Raw genomic sequence first — 20,309 nt, 5'->3', positions numbered from 1 at the left:
AAATTTTTGATATTAATAAAACTAAATACGATAAATTTGACAATTCTATATTATTGAAATGAAATTTTTGAAAGTTCACAAACACTCTTAATTTTTTTTTGTTTTTTTGGATAAACGATATCATTTCAGTCTCATCTCAAAAATGAAAATGAAATTTTTTTTTTTTTTCTTCATCTGTTTTTCTTAAAGACAATGCTTTGTTCTTTTCCCAAGCCAAGCTGTGTAGTATTGTTCTTGGAGCATGGTCAATTTTTGTGACTGTCTTTTTTTGATTTTCATTCACATGGTGGTGTTCATTGATTTTGGGAGCCAAAGTCATGTATTTTGACTTTGGGAGCTCTATTCTCTTCTCTGAATCTCATACTTTCATTTTGTCCTCTGCTTTGATTTTCCATCTGATCTGACCTCTTTTCTGTCTTGAAGCGTTGACTCCATCTAATTGACTCCATCTAATTTCTGATGCTCTTCCATAAACACGGTGTTCATTGGCTTTGTGAGTAAGTATTGAAAAAACATCGCAGCTCATCCCCTTCTCTTCTCTTCTCTTCTCTGAGGTTCGTATTTAAAAAGGAGTAATACATTCTTCCCTTTGCATTTTGTTCTCTGCTTTGATTTTCCAAGTCTTTGTATTTTGCTTTCTTTGATTTTGTTTTGCTGCTGTAATTGTTTTGCTTTTACTTCTCAAAAGATCCAAAAAATAGAAGAAAAACAAAAAGCCCCCCCCCCCCCCAAAAAAAAAAAAAAAAAAAAACAAAAAAAACAAAAAACAAAAATATTTGCTTATTCCTGCTGTTTCCTTTTTTTCCCTCATCATTTGGTTTCAAGTTGTTTGATTGATAATACATTCATTAGTTTCTAAATTTTACATCTTTCTGTGTTGCTTTTTTTTTTTTTTTTTTTTGAATCTTGTTATCATTTCCTGCTCACAATCACCTTCCATTTGGGTTTTAATTTCATTCTCCAAGAAAAAGATAGAGAGACTAGAGGGGGGGATAGAGTAGTATACTAGTATGGAGTTTGTTTCAGTAGCCACAAAGATTGGAGAGTGTTCGGTTTCCAGCCTCGGCCGTCCACTGGGTTATTTCTATTATTACAAAAGCAATATAGAAAAGCTGGAAACTCAAGCTCAGGATTTGAAGAACGAAAAAGAGAGGGTGAAGCATTTGGTTGAGAATGCTAAAAGAAGAGGTGAAGAAATTGAGAATCGTGTTCAACACTGGTTTAGTACAGTAGATGTGATCTCAGAGGAGGTGGAAAGTTTTCTGAAAGATGAAGTCCAAGCAAATACTGGGTGTTGTTCAAATGGATCCTATCTGAATGTGGTGTCACGGTATCGGTTAGGTAGGAAAGCAGAGAAGATGGCACAGAAAGTTGTTGAAGTAAAAGATTCAGCCTGCTCCGATATCATTTCTTATGTTCCTGTTCTACAAAGTAGTTTTCCAAACAAAGGGTTCATGGCCTTTGATACCAGAAATTCAGCTTTGATGGGAATTATGAAGGCTCTTGAGGATGTTAAATTCAGTACGATTGGAGTGTATGGAATGGCTGGCGTTGGTAAAACAACACTTGTTAAAGAAATTGCTAGACGCGCCTTGGAGAAGAATCTATTCAATGATGTAGCTGTTATTGTTGTATCCCAAACTCCAAATCTTTTAAGAATTCAACAAGAAGTTGCCGATAAACTAGGTCTAGTATTCCATGAGACTAGCATAAGTGCAAGAGCAGATCGATTAAGACATCGATTGAGTAAAGAAGAGAGGTTCCTTTTAATTCTTGATGACATCTGGAAGGAACTGGACCTTGTAGATATTGGAATAGCTTTTGAGAATGATCAGAATGGATGCAAGATACTTATGGCCTCGAGATTTCAAGATGTGTTAAGTAATCATATGAGTGTGCAAAAGAATTTCCCAGTTGAACTTCTATCAAAAAATGAAGCATGGGATTGGTTTAGGAAGATAGTGGGAGATCCAATTAAAAATTCTGATATCCAACCTTTGGCAACTCAGATTGTTGAAGAATGTGGATGCCTACCAATCGCCATTGTAACGGTTGGACGTGCCTTGAAAACTGAAAGCTTGTCATCTTGGAATGATGCTTTGAGACAGCTCCAAAGGTCTAATCCAACTAATATTGAAGGAATGAATGAAAAAGTATACTCAAGTATAAAGTTGAGCTATGATTTCTTAGGAAGTGAAGAAGCAAAGTCTCTGCTTTTGCTCTGTTGTCTACATGAAGAAGATGCAAACATAGGACTTGAGGACTTATTGAGATATATTATCGGTTGGGGCTTGTTTCAAGACGTCTATAGAATGAATGAGGCAAGAGATAGGCTGCATAAGATAGTTGGAAAGCTCAAAGCTCGCTTTTTGTTGCTGGATGGCGATTATCATGACACGGTTAAATTGCATGACATCATCCGCGATGTTTGCATATCAATTGCATCAGATGATAGGCATATGTATAACATCAGAAGCAATGATGATCTAAGAGAATGCCTGAACAGGAAAAAACTCAAGGACTCAACTGCAATTTCCCTACTCTGTGATAATGTTGATTATCTTCCTGAGAAGCTACAATGTGCTAGGATCCATTTCATTTGGATGTGGAAGATTCGATATCTACAGGTCCCTGACCATTTTTTCGCAGAAACAAAAGAGCTTAGAGTTTTGGATTTGTCTTATTCTTATTTAGGAGCACTACCTTCATCTTTTAGCTTCCTTCAAAATCTCCAAGCACTGTGTTTGCGTGATTGTTGGCTGAGAAACTTAAGTTCAATTGCAGAGCTGAAAAGCTTGGAAATTCTTGACCTTTCAAGATCCAGCATTGAGGAGTTGCCAACTCAAGTAGGACAATTGACTCGTCTGCGGTTATTAGATTTGACAAGTTGTTCTCGTCTAAAAGTGATTCGACCTAACATACTGTCCAGCTTGATTCACTTAGAAGAGTTGTATATGAAAAAAAGCTTCTCAAAGTGGGAGGTTGAGGGGACTAATGGTGAAAGTAGTAATGCTAGTCTCAGTGAGCTGAAGAATTTGATGCATTTAACTACTTTACATCTAGAAATTGCAAATTCCGACATTTTGCCAAAAGACTTGTTTCATGATAAGTTGGAAAGATTTATGTTACTGATTGGAGACTTGAGTGGCTGGAGTGATCGTGGAACTTCAAGAATGTTGAAACTAATCAATTTCACCAAAACCAGTCTATTAGAAGAGCATGGTCTTAATAGATTGCTGAAAAGGTCTAAAGAGTTGTACCTTGATGGATTAAAGGGTGTGGAAAATATTGTTCATGAATTAGATTGGGAAGGATTTCCTGAGTTGAAGCATTTCAGCTTCAAAAATAATGGTGAAATTCAATATGTCATTAACTCGGAGGATCAAGCTCATTCATCTGTTGCCTTTCCAAGTCTAGAGTCATTTACTCTTCGATCTATGACGAAACTAGAAAAGATATGTAATGGAAAACTTACAAAAGAGTCTTTTGGTAGGTTAAAATTTTTGGAAGTTGTCCACTGTGATCAATTGAAGAATCTCTTCTCACTCTCCATTGCTAAAGGCCTTCTGCAACTAAAAGCCATTGAAGTTACTGGTTGCAGGATGCTGGAGGAGATCGTTACATGCAACAGCAAAGATGACACCCACAATGTTAATACTGAAGAAATGGACAACATTGAGTTTTCTCAATTACGTTCCTTGAGGCTAGCATATTTACCGAAGTTTTTACAATTTTGCACTTGTCTAAAGGAGGAGGAGGTATTGACAGCATCATCTACTTCTGTCATGCCTCTATTCAATGAAAAGGTACAACTTTTTACTTATGTCTCTTAAATTATCAGCAGCATTCTAAAGTATAATAAGTATTTGTGTCTTTTTCCAATTGAAAGAAAAGAAATTAAACTTTGACTTGCAAGAAGTACTATGTGCAGATTATTTCTTTCCCCATATTGGAGACCTTGGAACTCTGCGATCTTCATGTTGGAAGGATATGGGATAATCAGCTCACAGTCACAAACTCTACTTGCTTTCAAAATTTAGTGACATTGCTTGTAGAAAACTGTGGATTCTTAAAGAATCTATTTCCTTCTTCTGTGGCTGCGAATCTTGTGCAACTTAAACGGCTTGTGGTAGTAAAATGTAATATGCTGGAAGAGATAATAAGCACGGATGAAGTGATGGATAAGAAGAAGTTCCCCAGCCTCAGTTCCCTAAAGATAGAGAATCTTGACAAGCTCACAAAATTTTGCTCTGCAACTTTTATTGAGTTTCCATTGTTAACTGAACTTTTCATTATGGGATGCCCAGCATTCAAGACTTTCAATTCCTATTCAGAAGAGAAATATGATACACTATCTCTCTTCAATGAAAATGTGAGGTTTTGAAATTCTATCTTTTAATTTTATTTTCTTATTTATTATTATTATTTTTTTCCTCCATACATTACAATTGTCTGAGTTTGGCCTAACGATACAGGAAAGATGGTATTTTGCACTTGTCTTAAATTTAGTTTCATTTTTATTTTAAGAAAAAAAGAATCTTCTAGATTTTGACTCACCAATGAGACAAGTTTTGTACAGGTCGCATTCCCCAGCTTGAAGAAAATGGAAATTAAATCAATGTACAAAACCAAAAGGATTTGGTCAGACCAACTAACCGAAGATTCCTTTTGCAAATTAGAAGATGTGGAATTCGATTCGTGTCCAAGTCTAACGAGAATATTTCCATCTGGTATGCTGAGAAGACTCTGCAGTCTGACAACATTAAGAGTATGGAAATGCAATATGGTAGAAGAAATATTTGAAATCCCAATATCAGGTGTGCAAGAAGCATCCAAATACACACATACTCAACTGAGTAATTTGCACTTGTACAAATTAGCAAATATGAAGCATGTCTGGAGTAAGGATCCACGAGGGATTCTTACCTGCCCAAATATCCAGAAGGTTAACATCTACGAATGTCCAAATCTTCAAAATGTATTTCCATATTCAGTTGCCAAAGGTCTTCTTAAACTTGAAATATTATGCTTAATAGATTGCGGGATAAAGGAAATTGTTGCTAAGGAGGAAGGCTTAGTAAAAAGGCCTAAGTTTGTATTCCCTCGATTGACTGATCTGAGGCTGCTACAAGTGCCCCAACTCGTAAGTTTTTACCCAGGACTGCATACTTCAGAATGGCCTTTGTTAAATTGGTTGGTGGTGTCTGAATGTATCTTTGAGGTTTTTGCTTTAGAATGCCAAAGCTTCTTAGAGACACATGGACTGGCTCATCATGGTATTCCAATTCAACAACATTACCTGTTTTTAATTGACAAGGTAAAGACTTCAGATTTGGAAATGCTATCTTCTTCTTTGCTTATTTGAGACTATTATTTCTTTTTGTTTGATACATTCTTGGATAATTGTTTTCTAGGTTACATTTCCTAGACTGGAAAAACTGAAATTGGAGCGGATCTCGCTAAGTAAGATATGGGATGGTCAATATGAAGGCTTGATGGGTAGGGAAGAATGCCAATGGGCACGAATAATTTCACATTTAAGGGAGCTAAAACTATCTGACCTGCCCAACTTAATGTACTTATGGGAGGAGAGTACTCAACCATGCACAGCTTATAAAAATTTAGATACTCTAGAAGTAATGAAATGTGGCAGGTTAAAGAAATTAGTACCATCCTCGGTGTCTCTTCAAAATTTGGTAAGTCTTATAGTGTCGGATTGCGGTAGAATGGTATATCTGCTAACTTCTTCAACAGCTAGAAGTTTGACAAAACTGAAAAAAATGAGCATATGTGGATGTGAAGAGATGAGGGGAATAACTTCTGATTATGAGGAAGGAGGCAAAGACGAAGGTGAAATAGTTTTTGATCACTTGAAAGTTTTGGAACTCAGTTGTTTACCTATCCTCACAAGGTTCTACTCTGGGAACTACAAAATGAGTTTTCCAAATTTGGGAAAGATAGTTGTCAGACAATGTCCTGCGATGCAAACTTTCTGTCCTGGAGTCATAAGCACCCCAAAGCTGCATAAATTATTGATAGATAAGGAAGATGAATATTCTAGTGAATCTGATGCAGAATGGGAAGATGAATATGCAGAACGGCCTTCTCAACATAGGGAGAATGTTACACCCATTGAAGATATTAACAGCATCATACTGCAGCATTGGAATACGGAGTATGGTGTGGGATTACAACAAATGTTTACAGAACAGGTATAAACCTAGCATGCATTCACCAACAAGTGGCTTTAGTGCTTTCTGTTCTTATAAAAAAAAAAAAAAATGATCATACATTCTAATATTTGATAGCTATCTTTGGATTTGTGATATATACTGTCTGTCAAAATGATAAGGAACAACATTTATTATTATTATTATTATTGGGGGTTGAGTGATGAAAAGTATTTTCATTCAAGTATAAATTTTCATTTAGATGGAATATGACGCAGAGAAGCTGAAAAATTGTGTTTCTTTGGACTTAGGGAAGGGAAAAAAAAAAAAAAAAAAAAAAAAAAAAAAGAGTTAATATTGATGACATTAATATGGTGTCTATGAGAGTGACTAAGTATTTACATATAATGTGTATCTTTTTCATTTATGATAGTCACTGGAATAGAAGTGCAATTTTATGAGGAAAACTGTCAAGTCTCACCTTGTTATGATAACTTGTAACAGGATGATAGGATAGATGAAGAAACATTCTGATTGAAATTCTGACGAAGATTATGAGCTTTTTTTGAGTACAAGGTAAAAGTTCCTTCCATTCATGTTTGCTTCCGGTCTTTTTTATGCTTTTACTCGTAATAAATATACTACAGAGACAGTCAAATCATCACAGTTTCAATCAAGAGGTAGCAAAGCATTTAGTAATATATTCATACAAATATATATGCAGTTCTAAACCAGTCAGGATATAGTTTAAATCTGTCAATGCAAATCGGTCATTTTCACTTCAGCCTGACTTTTTTGTATTGTATCCTGACTTAATAATAAAATCAGGATATACTGACTGGATAATTATTATATATATATATATATATAATAATTTTCTGGTCCAGGAATCCTGCATGAATTTTCATCCGGGATAACGCATAAGAAAATTTGGTTGTGTGTGTATTTTTACTTATTCGTGTAATCAAGTTGTCCCAGCCGAAAATTCATCTAGGATTCCCGGACCAGAGAATTACCATATGGACATATAAGCATAATTGATGCATTTTTGCTACTTAAATATAACATTAATTCCACTATAAGTTGCATTGAGAGTCTTTCAGTAAACTAATGTTTTAACCCTATAATATGTTTTGGCATGTAATAGGTCATCTGATTTGTGAGAGATTCTGAAGGAAGTTCCAAAGAAGTATCGCATTTTGAAGCAGATGATGATAGTGAAGAATCTGAAGAATTTTAGTTAATGAATCACTGTCGCTGTGAAGATTCCAGATATTTGAGGATCACGAATTGACGGGTTCGAATTGATGGGTTCGTAGTAAATTGGTAGTTTGTGTAAAGGAAATTTCAAATTTTTTTTATTTTTATTTGGTACATTCACAACCTTAGTGTGCCCTTTTAGAAGTGATTTTGAAATGCGCTTCCTTTAGTTTTTGGCAAAATATGAAAGCCCTTTTTGGTGATATTGTTTGAGAGAATATGAAAAACGACATGTCCTATGTCCTTTAAATTATGTTTCTAAGCAAACCCATACTTGGGCTGGGCAAAACCCGACCCAAACCGACCAACCCGTCCGAACCGAACTATTTGGGTCGGTTTGGGTTGGTTTTTAACTGTTAAGCGGGTCGGTTCGGTTACATATGTATTGAACCCGTGGTTTTCGGTTCGGATTACGGATGGGTAGAAAATTTATCCAACCCAAACCGAACCGATCCATAATAATCCAAAGGTGAAGATTTAGTCATGAAATATTAAAAAAAATATGCATGTGAATAATTATATCCCCTCAAAGCTTTTGGTATATATTTTTTTAATAATTTTTCTATTTAAAAAAAAGAAAAAAAAATAAAAATAAATGAGAGCATTAACAATGACAACAGGACAAGGATAAGAATCTGATGGGGAATGGTTCTCTTTATTGTCCTTCTTTTTTATTTATTTATATTTTGGTAAGAAGATTTCTTCATCCTTATTGTTTCCCTTTTTTAAAAAAACATAATGCATATTATTTATACTACATTATATTGTAATATATTTTTTCACATGATAATATCAGTACTAGCATAAAAGAATATTATATTATCCCTTTTATTTATTTGAACCTGCAACTTTGAAAATAAAATATTAAGCATACTTGGACCAACCTCACTTGTGAATTTACTAATTAATATGAAAATATTAAAAAAAAAATTAATATGAAAATATTTTAATAATTGTAAAACTAATAAAAATTAAACCTGAATAAAATAAATAAGTGAAACTCATCAATATAAAAAAGAAGAAGAAACATTAAAAATAATATTTGGACCGAAATCCATCATGAGGTCCAAACTGGCCCAAACCAAAAATAAAAAAAATTAGACTGAAAGTGAAGCTCATCATAAGGCCCAAATCGGCCTAAACCAAAAATAAAAAAATTTGGGCCGAAGCCCATCAGAAAGCTCAACCCAGCCCAACCCGTGAACCCAACCCAAACCGAAAAATATTCATTCGGTTCGGTTCGGTTTGGGTTGAATGTAACGGTCAGTTCGGTTCGGTTTTGTACCCAACCCAAACCGAACCGGTCGATTCGGTTTAAAAAAGATCACAAAACCGAACCGAGCCCACCCCTACCCATACTAACTGTTAATTTTATCCGAAGTTGAGAAATTCATACATAGTGGATTTTTTTGGCCTTCATCCAATTCTGATAAAGCGTTCATTAATCCTTTGATAGTTCTCATTTGCTCTTGATCTCAGATTTTTCAAGCCATACCTTCCAATTTTTAAGAAAAGAAATTTGATATGCTATATATTTTGTCTTTAATTTTTAAATAAATCATCAAAATTTTCTAACAGAGTCCAAATTGAAAATAGACATGAATTTCGTAAAACTGAAAACAGAATAATAAATCCTCAATTTATGCGAGTGCATACTCAAGAGCTATTAGTATTTAGTACTCCAATAGCAAACACTAACAAGTAGTATAAGGAAAGATATATGATAATTCATAAATACAGTTTTGACCCTTTTTACCACGAACATGGTAAATGTAAATATATGTTTCATGTAAATAAATATTGTGGTAAAAAACAATATATTTTACTTCCTGTCAATCAGGACAATCAACAATTCACTTTCAAATTGTAAAACCCTTACATGGGGAAGACTTGTTTGAGAAATTTTCCATTGTGTCTCATATTTGAATTAAATTACAAGAAAAAATTCACGTAAAATGGATTGTTCTATAAGAATTAAACAGAAACTAAAATCACTGGCAATACAAGAAAAGTCAGCATCTTTGATCAATCTTAGCCAAGCCTAAATTCCAATCAATAACTTACATTGCTGTCCACATAATATGCCTCATGTCATAACTTCTTCAGTTTTTGACCGCGTAAGCCATTCCAGAAGGCAGCTGCATTCACTACCTTCTTGCCAGGAAGCTGGACTTCCAAAACCTATTTGAATTTTCAAAACACAGAAGTTGTCAAGTTATTAAGCATTATCTGACTACAAAAAACCAAACAACGGAGTATACCTCAAGGGCTGTGCCTCCTCCACATGGAAATACTAATGCACCCTTTGTAAATGCGATATCATCTGACTCAACAAGTGTGACATTGCTACTCATGCAAACTCTTGTTGTGATAACTTTAAGATCTAGGATATTGCGGTGACCATTAGCTTTGTCAACAACTACAACTTTAGCTCGAGTTCCTGGCCAACCTGCAAAAGCACGAACCTATAGAGGTTGCATGTCATGACTGCAAACCAATATAAGGATGAGAAGAAAGTATACCTTATTATGGAGGATTGCTGCTTCTTGGTCGAAGGATAACCACGACTCTTCATGTGTAATCTGCATAAGAAAAAAGGAATTTACAATCAAATAAATATGCAGACAGCTACATCAATACTATCTTGTCAGCATTTTATGATGGCAGCCAGACAGTTCATGGAGGGGCAATTAGGATAACAACTATCTACATTGACGTTCTTTTCTTTATGAAGATTAAAAGAGTTCCACTTCACCAGTGACTTAAAAGTCAAGGTGTACCTTTGGAGCTAAGGTAGCTTTAGAATCATCTTGTGGCTCTGCTTTTACCTTAGCTGATCCATCAAAAATAGAAGGAAGCTCACGAACCAAAAGTTTAGAGCCTGCAAAATAAAGAGGATTTCTTTGATAAAATGTAACTAGGCTGATGCAACCATCTTTCCTGAAATCATTAAAAATGATTTATTGAGGATTAACACCATGATGGACAGCCATAGCAACCTCATGTATGGGCCATAGAGCAAAAGCTTAGGATGTATATTTGCTGTAGATTAGTTAAACAAAATTCATAAACTTAAAATTTAACTGTTCATATACATTACAGTTTTACCATGTTCCCTTATTCACTTTCTCTTAATTGTTTCTAACAAGCAAGACCAGCATGGTAAAATTGTAATAATACAAATAAATGAAGCAGAAATAACTTAAAATTGAATAGTTTGTTAACGTATGATTTGCCAAAGTAAGCTACAGAAAATTGGCACACCTTCAGAAAATAGCAGTGCAAGTAAATCCGGTGCCTGCAAATAGACCATGTAAATAAATGTCAAATGTTTCTTCAGAGTGACCATGCTCATATCATGAACACAATGAGTATTTTGCAAAGAACCACTAGTGCACAGGGCCAGGGGAATACAAACAGGAATAAATTATTACTAACAATAAAACTTAATGCCTGTTTAATTTGGATAGAAATTGAAGAGTGATTTATAGTTATGGAGTATCAAAATATGGAGACAACCAACATAATCCATAACCAAACGCCCAGAAATAAGCGAGATAAATTCCAATACAACAGTGCCCATAAAGTCGATATAAGCTTTTAAATTCAGACAATCACAATCTGTACCTTTATTTGATCATCAATTTCCAATTTCTGAGAGGCAATGACAGGTCCAGCATCCAGCTTACGTACAGTGAAAGCAAGTGATACTCCTGTTTCTTTTACACCATCCTAATTAAGAATTCCAACATTCAAATGTAAAATTGAAAGGAAGATATTTCTGATATATTTTTATTTGAGACTTCATAATAAGCGAAGAAATATTAGATCCTAAAAAATAAACTTCAAAACTTACAAACCTGCAATGCTCTTTGGACAGGAGCAGCGCCCCGGTACAGCGGCAGGAGACTTGGGTGTATATTGACTGTTCCTGAAAAACTTACATTTCGTGTTTGAGATAATACAAATTGCAGACTATCAAGTTTAAAATGGAAGAATAACCCTTATGTTTAGTATCTATTTATCATCACTCATGATTTGCAACTTTCAGAGAAGGCATTTTAAGTAGAGATGTTCAAATTTAATATGGTGGACAGGCTCTCCATCTTTGAGAGGCAATTTTGGCATAAAACACAATAAGATGGTGTGGGTCTAAAATTTGTGAAGTCTCTGTCACTTTTATTATTATTAAAAATTTAAAATTCCAGCTTGTAAAGCAACTGCTCTCATTAATATAAGTAAATGTTACTTATCAACAAATAAACAAAACTGCACCACTTCTTACTTGCAATAGTTTTCTGGTTAATCTCTTAGCCATTTCATCATGCACTTTGCTCGAGAAATCTAACTTATTTATGCACCTAAAAGCATATTTCTGCACCCAAAAAACGTTGTCTTATTGACATACATGGCATGCTTGACATGTAACGGGGAAAAAATGTCTCATTGTTAGTAAAGTTCATTCAACTCACCCAATGGTGGAATATTGAGAAACTTGCTGGGCAAAATATTCCCATACGCTGCTGTAATGCAAAGTTCTGGTTGCAAAGCTCTTAAGTTGGACAAGAACATGTCCTACACAAAAGTAAAACAAAGAATGAACCAAACTCATACAGTATATGTATTTTTATCAGTATTAGAACTTAGGTGTAATAATGTGAAGTAAAGGTGCGAATAATAGAAACACTATAAATCATTCTACTGCAGAAGGAAGCATTACTGCATATGCTAATATCCTGCTTTGAAGAGGTCCATATGAAATGCCCTATTCTAGAATCTAGAGAAGGTCGTTCAAGTAACAAGGAAAGGGTTGGCAGTGGAAACACCACCAGATATGCCTAGAAAATAAAAGACAGGCATTTGTACGAAAAAATAAGAGATGATAAGTCTACCAGGCGGAGTCCCCGGTCTCATAGGGCTGAATGCTTAATTTGAGATAACAAATAAGCAAGTATTAGTTTATACTTCAATAATTAAATAATAATATGCCTTGACCACTAACATCCTCAGCCAAGAACCAACTCTTTAATGAAAAAATTCAGAGATGGTAAGTTATTAAACTTCTTTCAATTTTGTATTTATAAAATTATATAACAGAAACACTATTACAACCATGAAATTACAAATTCCTGCAACCACAGAATAGAAGATCTCTGCAGTTGAATTCCATACTTTGCAGAATAACCACAAACCAAATAAAAGAGTATTACATTACCTCCCCAGCCCTTTCGGGTGTGAAAATAAGGTTTGACGGGAAGCCTCTCTCAATAGCATATTCTGCTAAAGGGGAAGGCAACACTTTCCTCCCCCTATCCTTTCTCGAAGGTGGCTGAGTTACAATTGCTGCAACCTGAATTATAATAAATAAAAAAATTCATATAACAATTACAAACTCTTGAGTGCATTATCAATACAGCTGTCAAAGCAGTCCATAGAATGATAGTTTGTATTTAATAATTTCTGGCCCGTTCAAAATCATCTTTATATTGAACATCCATAAACATGGTAGCAGAGAATTGCTCAGTAGATAGTTGTATACCGATGGGAAAATAAAATAAAATCCTTAAAAATAGTGCTACCAGATACCAAAAACAAGGACCGCCAAAATTAGAACTGTGCAAGTTTGACTCACACACTCAACCAATTTAACATATAGTTGTGCCTAGTGGAAAACCATCACAATATTACACAATGTTCAAATCATCACCCACACGATGAGTTCCCATTTAGTATCAATGCTAAATGCAAAAAAGACTTGACTCAGTTTTCAGATTCTAGGAATCCATTTTAAGCATCCGTTTAAAGAGTAAAAAGGGTTTATGAGAGCTACTAAAATCAAGGACTACATTCACTAAAGTCGTTCAAAAAACATGAAGGGAAGCAATTAGGTGATACATTCAATCCATTTTAGTAATTTCCAAAATTTTCAGGAAGCTACCAAGCACTAAACTCATAAAATGGAGACAAGAAAACTATAACGAAAGAAAAACAGATGGTGGCTTTTCCAATCCATTCTCAATCTTACAACACATTTCTCATTATAAATAAAACAATTTAATTGAACACACAAGAGATATAAACTCTGGTAAGAAGAGACAAGATGAGAAAAATATTAGAAAAGGATTCTAATTTTCCCCTACTTAGATTGGGTATACACATAAGACACAAAAAGAAGTAGCCAGTGAAAATTTTCAGCAGATATAATTTGAGCTTTCTTTTATTGCAATACAAAACCAATTTTCAAGTAAAGCCAAAATAAGCACCTTTAAGATCAAATACGACAAACCCACAAATAAAATCGAATAAAAGAGAGAAATTAGAAAACCCATTTGAAAAGTCAAGAGAAAATGCAAATTGTTGATTTTGAGTACTACCTCAAAGAAGGAATCAGGGGAAGTGGATGCATTGAGCAACGCATCAAGAACGGTAGCAGAAACAGTGGGAGAGCCAAGAAAGACGAGGGGCTTCTTGGTGGAAGAGAAAGAGATCGGAGGAGAAGGAACGCATGGTGAAGAAGAAGATGTAGAAGCCGAACTCAAACAGCAGAAGCGGCGAAGCATCACTGACCAATGCCTTCCCTGGCCTTTTCGCCTCACCGCTTTATCCAGGGAATCGTGGGACCCACGTATTACGTGGCACTTTGGGTCCCACTTGCCACGTGTAGTGTAGGATGAATTTATTTATCATATTAATTATATAAAATTGGTTATTTTATTTTATTTTTTGTTTTATTATTATGACCTCAATAACAGCTTACACTATTTTATTTCTTGTTTTGCTGACGAGCAGACGAAAGAGGAAAAATGGCGAAGTTTTCTTCAGGTGGAGGTGAAGATGGTGAGGAACCCAGTTCTTACTGTCTCAGCCAGGACAGTTCTTCAGGTTCACTCAGACCCAACGGTGGAGGTTCCATTTCCATCGCGTTGACTGACCCACACTTGCTTGATTGCGAAACACTGGCAATTCCTGTATTCCAGGTTCGTTATTTTCTTGCCTTTCCAGCAGAATCTCTTTCTCTATCAAGTTTCTAGGTGGGATTTTAATGGTGCAGGAATATATGTACACACATTGATATCGTCTTTTTATTGAGTTGAAGGTATATGAGCATGTCTTTATTTATTTCATTGTTTTTATACTGGGTTTTGGAACGTTGTTGATTATATAAATTGGGAAGCTTGAAATTTTCAATTTTGAGTGGGGATATGATTGAAATTGTGGATGTCTGTGGTGGCTTAACGTTCTATTGAAAGGTCTGCAAATCAACAGTTAGACAAAACATTGTTCCCTTTTTGAGAGTTTAATTTCTGGTAACTAAGCTGTCTGAAACTAAACCTGCTAGAACATTATTGTTGCTCAGAATGATAGTCCACTATTTAGAAATGCATCAATTAAAGCTCAGAATAGAATGGCATTGTCAGGGATTGGAAAATCATTAGATTCTAGAATTGGACGAGATAATAGCTCCTCTCTTAGGTGTAGGTTGTAATGGATGGTATGTATTTATTGAAATCCTTCTTGGTAGAATGATTACTGGATGGAAGACTAACAAAGGTATTGTCTTGTGGGACAAAGAGGTGAGGTGGGGCAAGAGGTATGATATCTCCAATGATATGGAAGATTTAATTTGTTTTATATGCTTCTCTCTCCCTTGTTTCTTTAAGCATCTATTTTTGTTTCAAATAAATTAAACATGATGCATTTTCTTTTATATCCTCTGTTCTCTTCTTTGCAGCCTCTCCATTTTGGTAAAATACATCATATGTATTTGTATGTGAGCGTGTGTTTCGAGCTTATGTTTCAATTGAAGATGTAACCATTTGTTTCCTATGTATAATTTGCTGGAAAGATAATATAACTTTTTGGAATCTTCCAGTGTTCTCTTCAGCTTCAAATTAGGATTTGAATTGAAATGTTCACCATATTAACAGATACAGATATTTAAAGTTTCAATGTGAAAGAGCACTACCAATTGCATGTTACCCCTTTATATATACAGCAATCTACAATATTCTGATTGAGTGGATTATCTGCCACTCAAAGCTGCATAAATTGTAAGTGAAATTTTAAGCGAGATTGTTGTGTTAACTTGATCATTTTTCTTTTTGCCTTCTGGAACCATAAATCCTTGCTCTATAACTGTACTGTGCTGAGCTTAAGGATTCTTGTAGTTGACTTTAGATGCTGACACTTTATTTGAGATTATGGTCATGTATATTTCTTATTAAATAGTTTCAGTAGAAGCAAGAAATTTATCTCTCTGGTGTCTGAAAAATAGTAGTAAAAAGAGAATTACAAAGCTTCTTTTGAATCTGAATACTTAGGTACCGAATGAAAGGGAGCTTGCATTGGTAAAGAGAAAGGCTGATGAGTATATTGCAACGGAAGGCAAGAGGAAAAAGAAGAAGAAGAAGAATAAGCAGTCAAATACTCCTCGTCCAGCATGCTCCTGGGTGTATTTTAGGTAAAAGTCATTTTTGTTTAATCTGTTCCCTTATTAACTAACCATCCATTGTGTTAGTTTAATATACATGGTTGAGCTTGCTTCCCAACGCTATAAGCTTTGTTTCAGATTAAGAATTACTTAACACGTTGTCTAAACCTAATTGTCTAATTGGTCTTATGTTCGAATTCTATTATTTTGTTTTGCTACATGTGTAAGGTCTATCTTATTTTCCATTATTGGACCGTCCTACACATGAAAGAGTATTAACTAACTGTCTACCCTGTTAGTATGATGTACATAGTTGAGCACACGTTTTTATGACTTAAGCTTTTGGGATTTATGGAATCTTAACATCCCCAATGTAGTAGCATACACTCGCTTTTGGTTCTTCTTTCCAATATACTAATTCGTAGAACAACTATGCTAGCCGAGAGTTTATCAAGGAATACAGCGCCTCTCATCCTGAATCTTCTGGCCTCAAAGCTGTGAGTATCTTCATTCACTTTCAGAAGTGTTGATGCCTTTCCTACATATAGAAATGTCAAATGGTAAAAGTCGACGAATAAGTTTTCTATTGCAGGCTACAAAGGCAGCATCTGATGCTTGGAAATCAATGAGCCTTGAAGAGAAAGCAAAATATACTAGACGTGCTCGTGAAGTGTGGGATAACTACTTGAGCACAGCTCCTGTCCGTACACCAAAACCTAGAAAGCAGGTAGGTTATAGTTTATGGTAGCTGTCTATTCGTATATTGGATTAGAGCCATCAGGTGAATCTTTTAATTAATGTAGACTAAGCTTGTCACAAGATGCTCGCCTGGTCGCTTATTCAATGTGCTACAGCGCCTTACATCTGAACAAAAGGATGCCGTCAAAAGCATGGGATTTGGAAGCCTCCTTGGCCTTAGATGCCGGACTCTCCGCCGTAGTTTATGTCTTTGGCTATTGGAGAGATTTAACACTACACGATGTAGCTTGGAGATTTGTGGTGAACATATTCCTTTGAACCCAAAAGATGTGGAGTTTGTGATGGGATTAGCAGCTAGTGGGAAGGATGTGGTGAACTCAGGGCCAGATGAATTAATTGCAGACTTACGACATAATTATAATGCAACAAATCGTGGTATTTCAGTCCGCCTGTTAGAAGATAGGTTGGCAGCTCCTGAAGCAGGAGAGGATTTTAAGAGATCATTTGTCCTCTATGCATTGGGTACTCTTTTGTCACCAACAGCCAGGCTAGATGTTAGCCCATCGTTTCTCCATTTCTTGACAAATATGGGTGTTGTCCATCAGTACAACTGGGGGAAATTCTTACTTGACCGGCTAGTTCGGGAGGTATCACGCTATCGCCAAGGGAAACAACGTGCGGTTGGTGGCTGTCTTTTGTTTCTTCAGGTGAGGTAGAATCTAGTTGGCATTATCTAATTACTTTAACATGCCATATATTTTCTTATAACTTCCATTTTTTGTCAGCTCTTTTATCTTATAACTTTTGTTTCTTGTCAGCTTTTTTATTATGAAAGAATCTCCCTTGAGGGATATGATGCTTTTGTCCCTGTTGTTGTCCCATGCTTATCTTCATGGGGTGAGGATGAGATTAATGAAAGAGAAAAACGAGAAAAAGAGCTTGGTGGTTATGGTTTTGGTGAGGTATTTTCTACTTTTTCAACATAAATGCTCATTAATGTGTAAATTTCTTTTAGCATTGTATATATTTGAATCCCTTGGTCAGTGTTTTACTGATTGATATACATATTCTTTTAGTTTTCGGGAATGTAGTTACTTAAAATGGTATGGGAGTCTGGTTGACTGTTTATTATTGTTTTCAAATCCTGGTGTGGGAATAATTACTTTGTTTGTCAGATAGAGTAGAAGAAGAACCAATACATTTATGAAGTTATCGTTCCTTTTTTGCTACTGTGCAGGTTGTTTGCAAGGAAAGGTGTCTTGCTTTGGAGTCTTCTGGGAACAGTGGCCAACAAGATTTCATATCAGCAGGCACAGTAAGCAATGGGGTTGAGGAGGATCCTGTTCTTTTGCATGAGAGGAACCAGGTCTCCTGACTTTTCATTCTTGGGTTACTCTAGAATTCACTTTCTTCGCATGCTAAATTCTGAAAGTTGGGGAACTGAATTATCATATGTTTCAAAGTTCGTATATTGGGTACAATGTTTTTCAATTCTTATTGGCCATGTATCTGTAAAAGTCTATTTGATCTGAACATTACTTTTCATGGCCCGAAATGATTTTATCCAACTTATGTTGCATAAGATCAATAAGCTGGATGGTTGAATATTGTGCAAATACTTGATCACTGTGGAATCAGATGACTGATTGTACCTTCTTTTTTAAGAGAAGAATACCTTACTACAATACAAAAGAAACAAATTAATTCATTTGGGCCCATTTTTTTTCCCCCCTCATTTTTATCTTTGTGTCCTTTTCTTTCTTAGCGGCCTAGGTTTGGTTCAAAAGTCAGCACTTAATTTGCCAATAGTAAATTTTATTCACTAGTTTTTTGCTCTATTTTTGCCTATTGCATGATTACCTTTATTAGAGAATCTATATTTTTTCATGAAATTTGCTTATCTATTTTGTAGGCTGATGACGAACAAATCAGTGGGGAAATTACTATGAAGGAGGTATCAAGTCTGATGAATTTTCTGCTAATCATCTGCAATTAGGCTTATTTTAGTTACTTATCCTCATGTCATTTCTTCCTGCATATCTGTTACATGCCATGTATGTCCTTACTTGGAGAGAATTGATTTTTGTTGAGATGTTCCATTAAATGAAGATAACTAGTACATGCTATCTCCCATTAAATTTCTTATTTTTTTGAACTTTTTTTTTTCCTGTTTCATTTTTTGATCTGGGAGTGGGGGGGATTTGATCTCAGTGTTATTGCCTGAGAAATTAGAGGCTTTGCCACTGGCTGCCCCTCCTAAGGGACACTTATCTATTTTGATTGAGTGTAAGTACTTTTGTTATTGGAATCTTGTTGAGGATTGTTTTTTTAAAAGTGGATTGTTGATGGATTAATTTTGTTAGCTACTTAGAAAGTTAGCCTGTAGGTTGAGAAGAGCAATAGGTACTCTCTGATTCTCTGTTTGTGTATTCAAACACTCTAGAATGCATTTCTCTATTCTAAAACTGATTTGTGCTTTTTATAGTCTTCTAACCATCATTTATGTTGAATTTTATATTGACACAGGAAAACTTGCCCTTTTTTTTCAAGACCAAGGATGTGGTGTGCGGGGAAATTGAACTGATAGTTGAATCAGTCAGAACACCATGCCGGAACAATGAGTATGGGTGCAATGAAAGAGTGGACTGCATGAAGAACAGTTGCCATGAAGAAACATGCATTTATGCACCTTGTACGTGCCCACTTCCAGGTTGCAACTTTGTCAACTCTTCCAAACAGTTGTCACTGCACTTTAGCAGCAAGCATTGGGATTCTGGACGGCGTTTCAGATACAACAGCCCAATATCTGTTTCCTTGGGGATGAGTGAACAATTTCTTGTTCTTCAAGCAGAGGATGATGGTGCTCTTTTTCTCCTCAACAAGGGGATTGAAAGTATTGGGAACACAGTTATGATTACTTGTATTGGACCAAGTTCCTTGAAAACTCTGTTCACATATGATCTTATTTTGAAACGAGGAAACAGCTCTCTCAGATTAAAATCACTGGCTGAGAATTTTCCGGGGCGGGTGGAAGGTTTCCCTCAAATGGATTTTCTTCTGGTTCCCCTTCGTTTCCTCAATTCTTCTGGGCAGCTTAACTTGGATGTATGCATATGGAATTCCACAGAACTGGGATATGGTTTTTCTTGATTTAGTATAGAAGTTATCGGGTGCAGTGTCAAACCAAAAGGAAGCACTCATCCTACCTTAATCTTCTTAGAACAGCGCCTCGTAAATTTAGCTACCTTAAATGTTCTTATTGTTTGATTAATAATTGTTAGTTCTTAGCCCTTTGAATTTTTGTTTCTCTTTTTTTGTCAAACCCATCAATCTGTTTTGGTTGGATTTCAGAGGTTATTAACATAACTTGGTCAATTTCATCAAACTCTAACAAAAAATTTTACAAGAGGATACAATTTGGCATTATGCTAAAATTTTGTGAGGAAATTGCTTCAAAAGAAAATTAGGAGGCAAATTTGAAACATGGTTGAAAGTTGAGTGGTAAATCTAGCAGTTTCTCATAGTTTTTTGACATGTGAAGACTGGGTTTTTGTCGTCTTTATATTTATTCTATTTAAAGTTTATCATCATGTATTAAGATTCTACAAAAGGAGTAAAGTTAATGCATACTTTTGATGAAATTGATCATGTTACAGTATTGAGAAACACAGATATATATATACATATATATATATATATATATATATATATATATATATATATTGTACCACATATTTCCCTGCGGACCA

The 20,309-nt window shown here is 35.2% G+C and overlaps 4 protein-coding genes across 7 annotated transcripts in view; 2 read left to right on the top strand and 2 right to left on the bottom strand.

Annotated features, from left to right (window-relative positions):
* The window catches only part of LOC107405133 (E3 ubiquitin-protein ligase SINA-like 10), a 134,291-nt gene that overhangs the window by 35,999 nt on the left and 77,983 nt on the right, over nucleotides 1-20,309 (bottom strand). The window lies entirely within an intron of this gene.
* On the top strand, nucleotides 69-7,701 carry LOC107416261 (probable disease resistance protein At4g27220). The gene is made up of 6 exons (XM_016024737.4): nucleotides 69-3,806; nucleotides 3,932-4,372; nucleotides 4,580-5,317; nucleotides 5,415-6,212; nucleotides 6,675-6,746; nucleotides 7,318-7,701. The coding sequence occupies exons 1-5, from the start codon at nucleotides 1,011-1,013 to the stop codon at nucleotides 6,702-6,704; spliced, it is 4,803 nt and encodes a 1,600-aa protein (XP_015880223.3). The 5' UTR covers nucleotides 69-1,010; the 3' UTR covers nucleotides 6,705-6,746; nucleotides 7,318-7,701.
* On the bottom strand, nucleotides 9,705-13,990 carry LOC107416264 (uncharacterized). Its single transcript, XM_060816420.1, has 9 exons — nucleotides 13,805-13,990; nucleotides 12,646-12,780; nucleotides 11,903-12,005; nucleotides 11,291-11,361; nucleotides 11,058-11,162; nucleotides 10,695-10,728; nucleotides 10,211-10,311; nucleotides 9,953-10,012; nucleotides 9,705-9,879 (listed from the first exon to the last, which is right to left on the bottom strand). Exons 1-9 carry the CDS (start codon nucleotides 13,988-13,990, stop codon nucleotides 9,850-9,852), a joined length of 825 nt encoding a protein of 274 aa, XP_060672403.1. The 3' UTR covers nucleotides 9,705-9,849.
* LOC107416263 (uncharacterized) lies at nucleotides 13,953-19,867 on the top strand. 4 transcript variants are annotated; one of them, XM_060816419.1, is made up of 10 exons: nucleotides 13,953-14,090; nucleotides 14,220-14,407; nucleotides 15,752-15,891; nucleotides 16,301-16,358; nucleotides 16,454-16,588; nucleotides 16,716-17,267; nucleotides 17,379-17,522; nucleotides 17,798-17,926; nucleotides 18,473-18,514; nucleotides 19,087-19,867. In XM_060816419.1, the coding sequence occupies exons 1-10, from the start codon at nucleotides 14,000-14,002 to the stop codon at nucleotides 19,708-19,710; spliced, it is 2,103 nt and encodes a 700-aa protein (XP_060672402.1). In that variant the 5' UTR covers nucleotides 13,953-13,999; the 3' UTR covers nucleotides 19,711-19,867. The 4 variants fall into 4 exon arrangements, with proteins under 4 accessions (XP_060672402.1, XP_024928861.3, XP_060672401.1 ...); XM_025073093.3 differs by having other exon boundaries at nucleotides 16,665-17,267; XM_060816418.1 differs by having other exon boundaries at nucleotides 16,665-17,272; nucleotides 17,379-17,517.

Source organism: Ziziphus jujuba, chromosome 4 (assembly GCF_031755915.1).
Source record: "Ziziphus jujuba cultivar Dongzao chromosome 4, ASM3175591v1".
NCBI lineage: Eukaryota > Viridiplantae > Streptophyta > Magnoliopsida > Rosales > Rhamnaceae > Ziziphus > Ziziphus jujuba.
This window is presented reverse-complemented; position numbering and strand designations above follow the sequence as displayed.

Bases quoted from the DNA above. Each gene is read 5' to 3' on its own strand.
- LOC107416263 (XM_025073093.3), top strand. From the start codon at position 14,000: ATGCCTTCCCTGGCCTTTTCGCCTCACCGCTTTATCCAGGGAATCGTG. The intron at 16,359-16,453 runs GTGAGTATCTTC...TTTCTATTGCAG, and splicing joins AATCTTCTGGCCTCAAAGCT to GCTACAAAGGCAGCATCTGA. The intron at 17,927-18,472 runs GTCTCCTGACTT...TCTATTTTGTAG, and splicing joins TTTTGCATGAGAGGAACCAG to GCTGATGACGAACAAATCAG.
- LOC107416261 (XM_016024737.4), top strand. From the start codon at position 1,011: ATGGAGTTTGTTTCAGTAGCCACAAAGATTGGAGAGTGTTCGGTTTCC. The intron at 3,807-3,931 runs GTACAACTTTTT...TACTATGTGCAG, and splicing joins TGCCTCTATTCAATGAAAAG to ATTATTTCTTTCCCCATATT. The intron at 4,373-4,579 runs GTGAGGTTTTGA...AGTTTTGTACAG, and splicing joins TATCTCTCTTCAATGAAAAT to GTCGCATTCCCCAGCTTGAA.
- LOC107416264 (XM_060816420.1), bottom strand. From the start codon at position 13,990: ATGCTTCGCCGCTTCTGCTGTTTGAGTTCGGCTTCTACATCTTCTTCT. The intron at 10,312-10,694 runs GTGTGCCAATTT...TTTATTTTGCAG, and splicing joins TGCACTGCTATTTTCTGAAG to GCTCTAAACTTTTGGTTCGT. The intron at 9,880-9,952 runs GTATACTTTCTT...GTGCTTTTGCAG, and splicing joins CAGCAATCCTCCATAATAAG to GTTGGCCAGGAACTCGAGCT.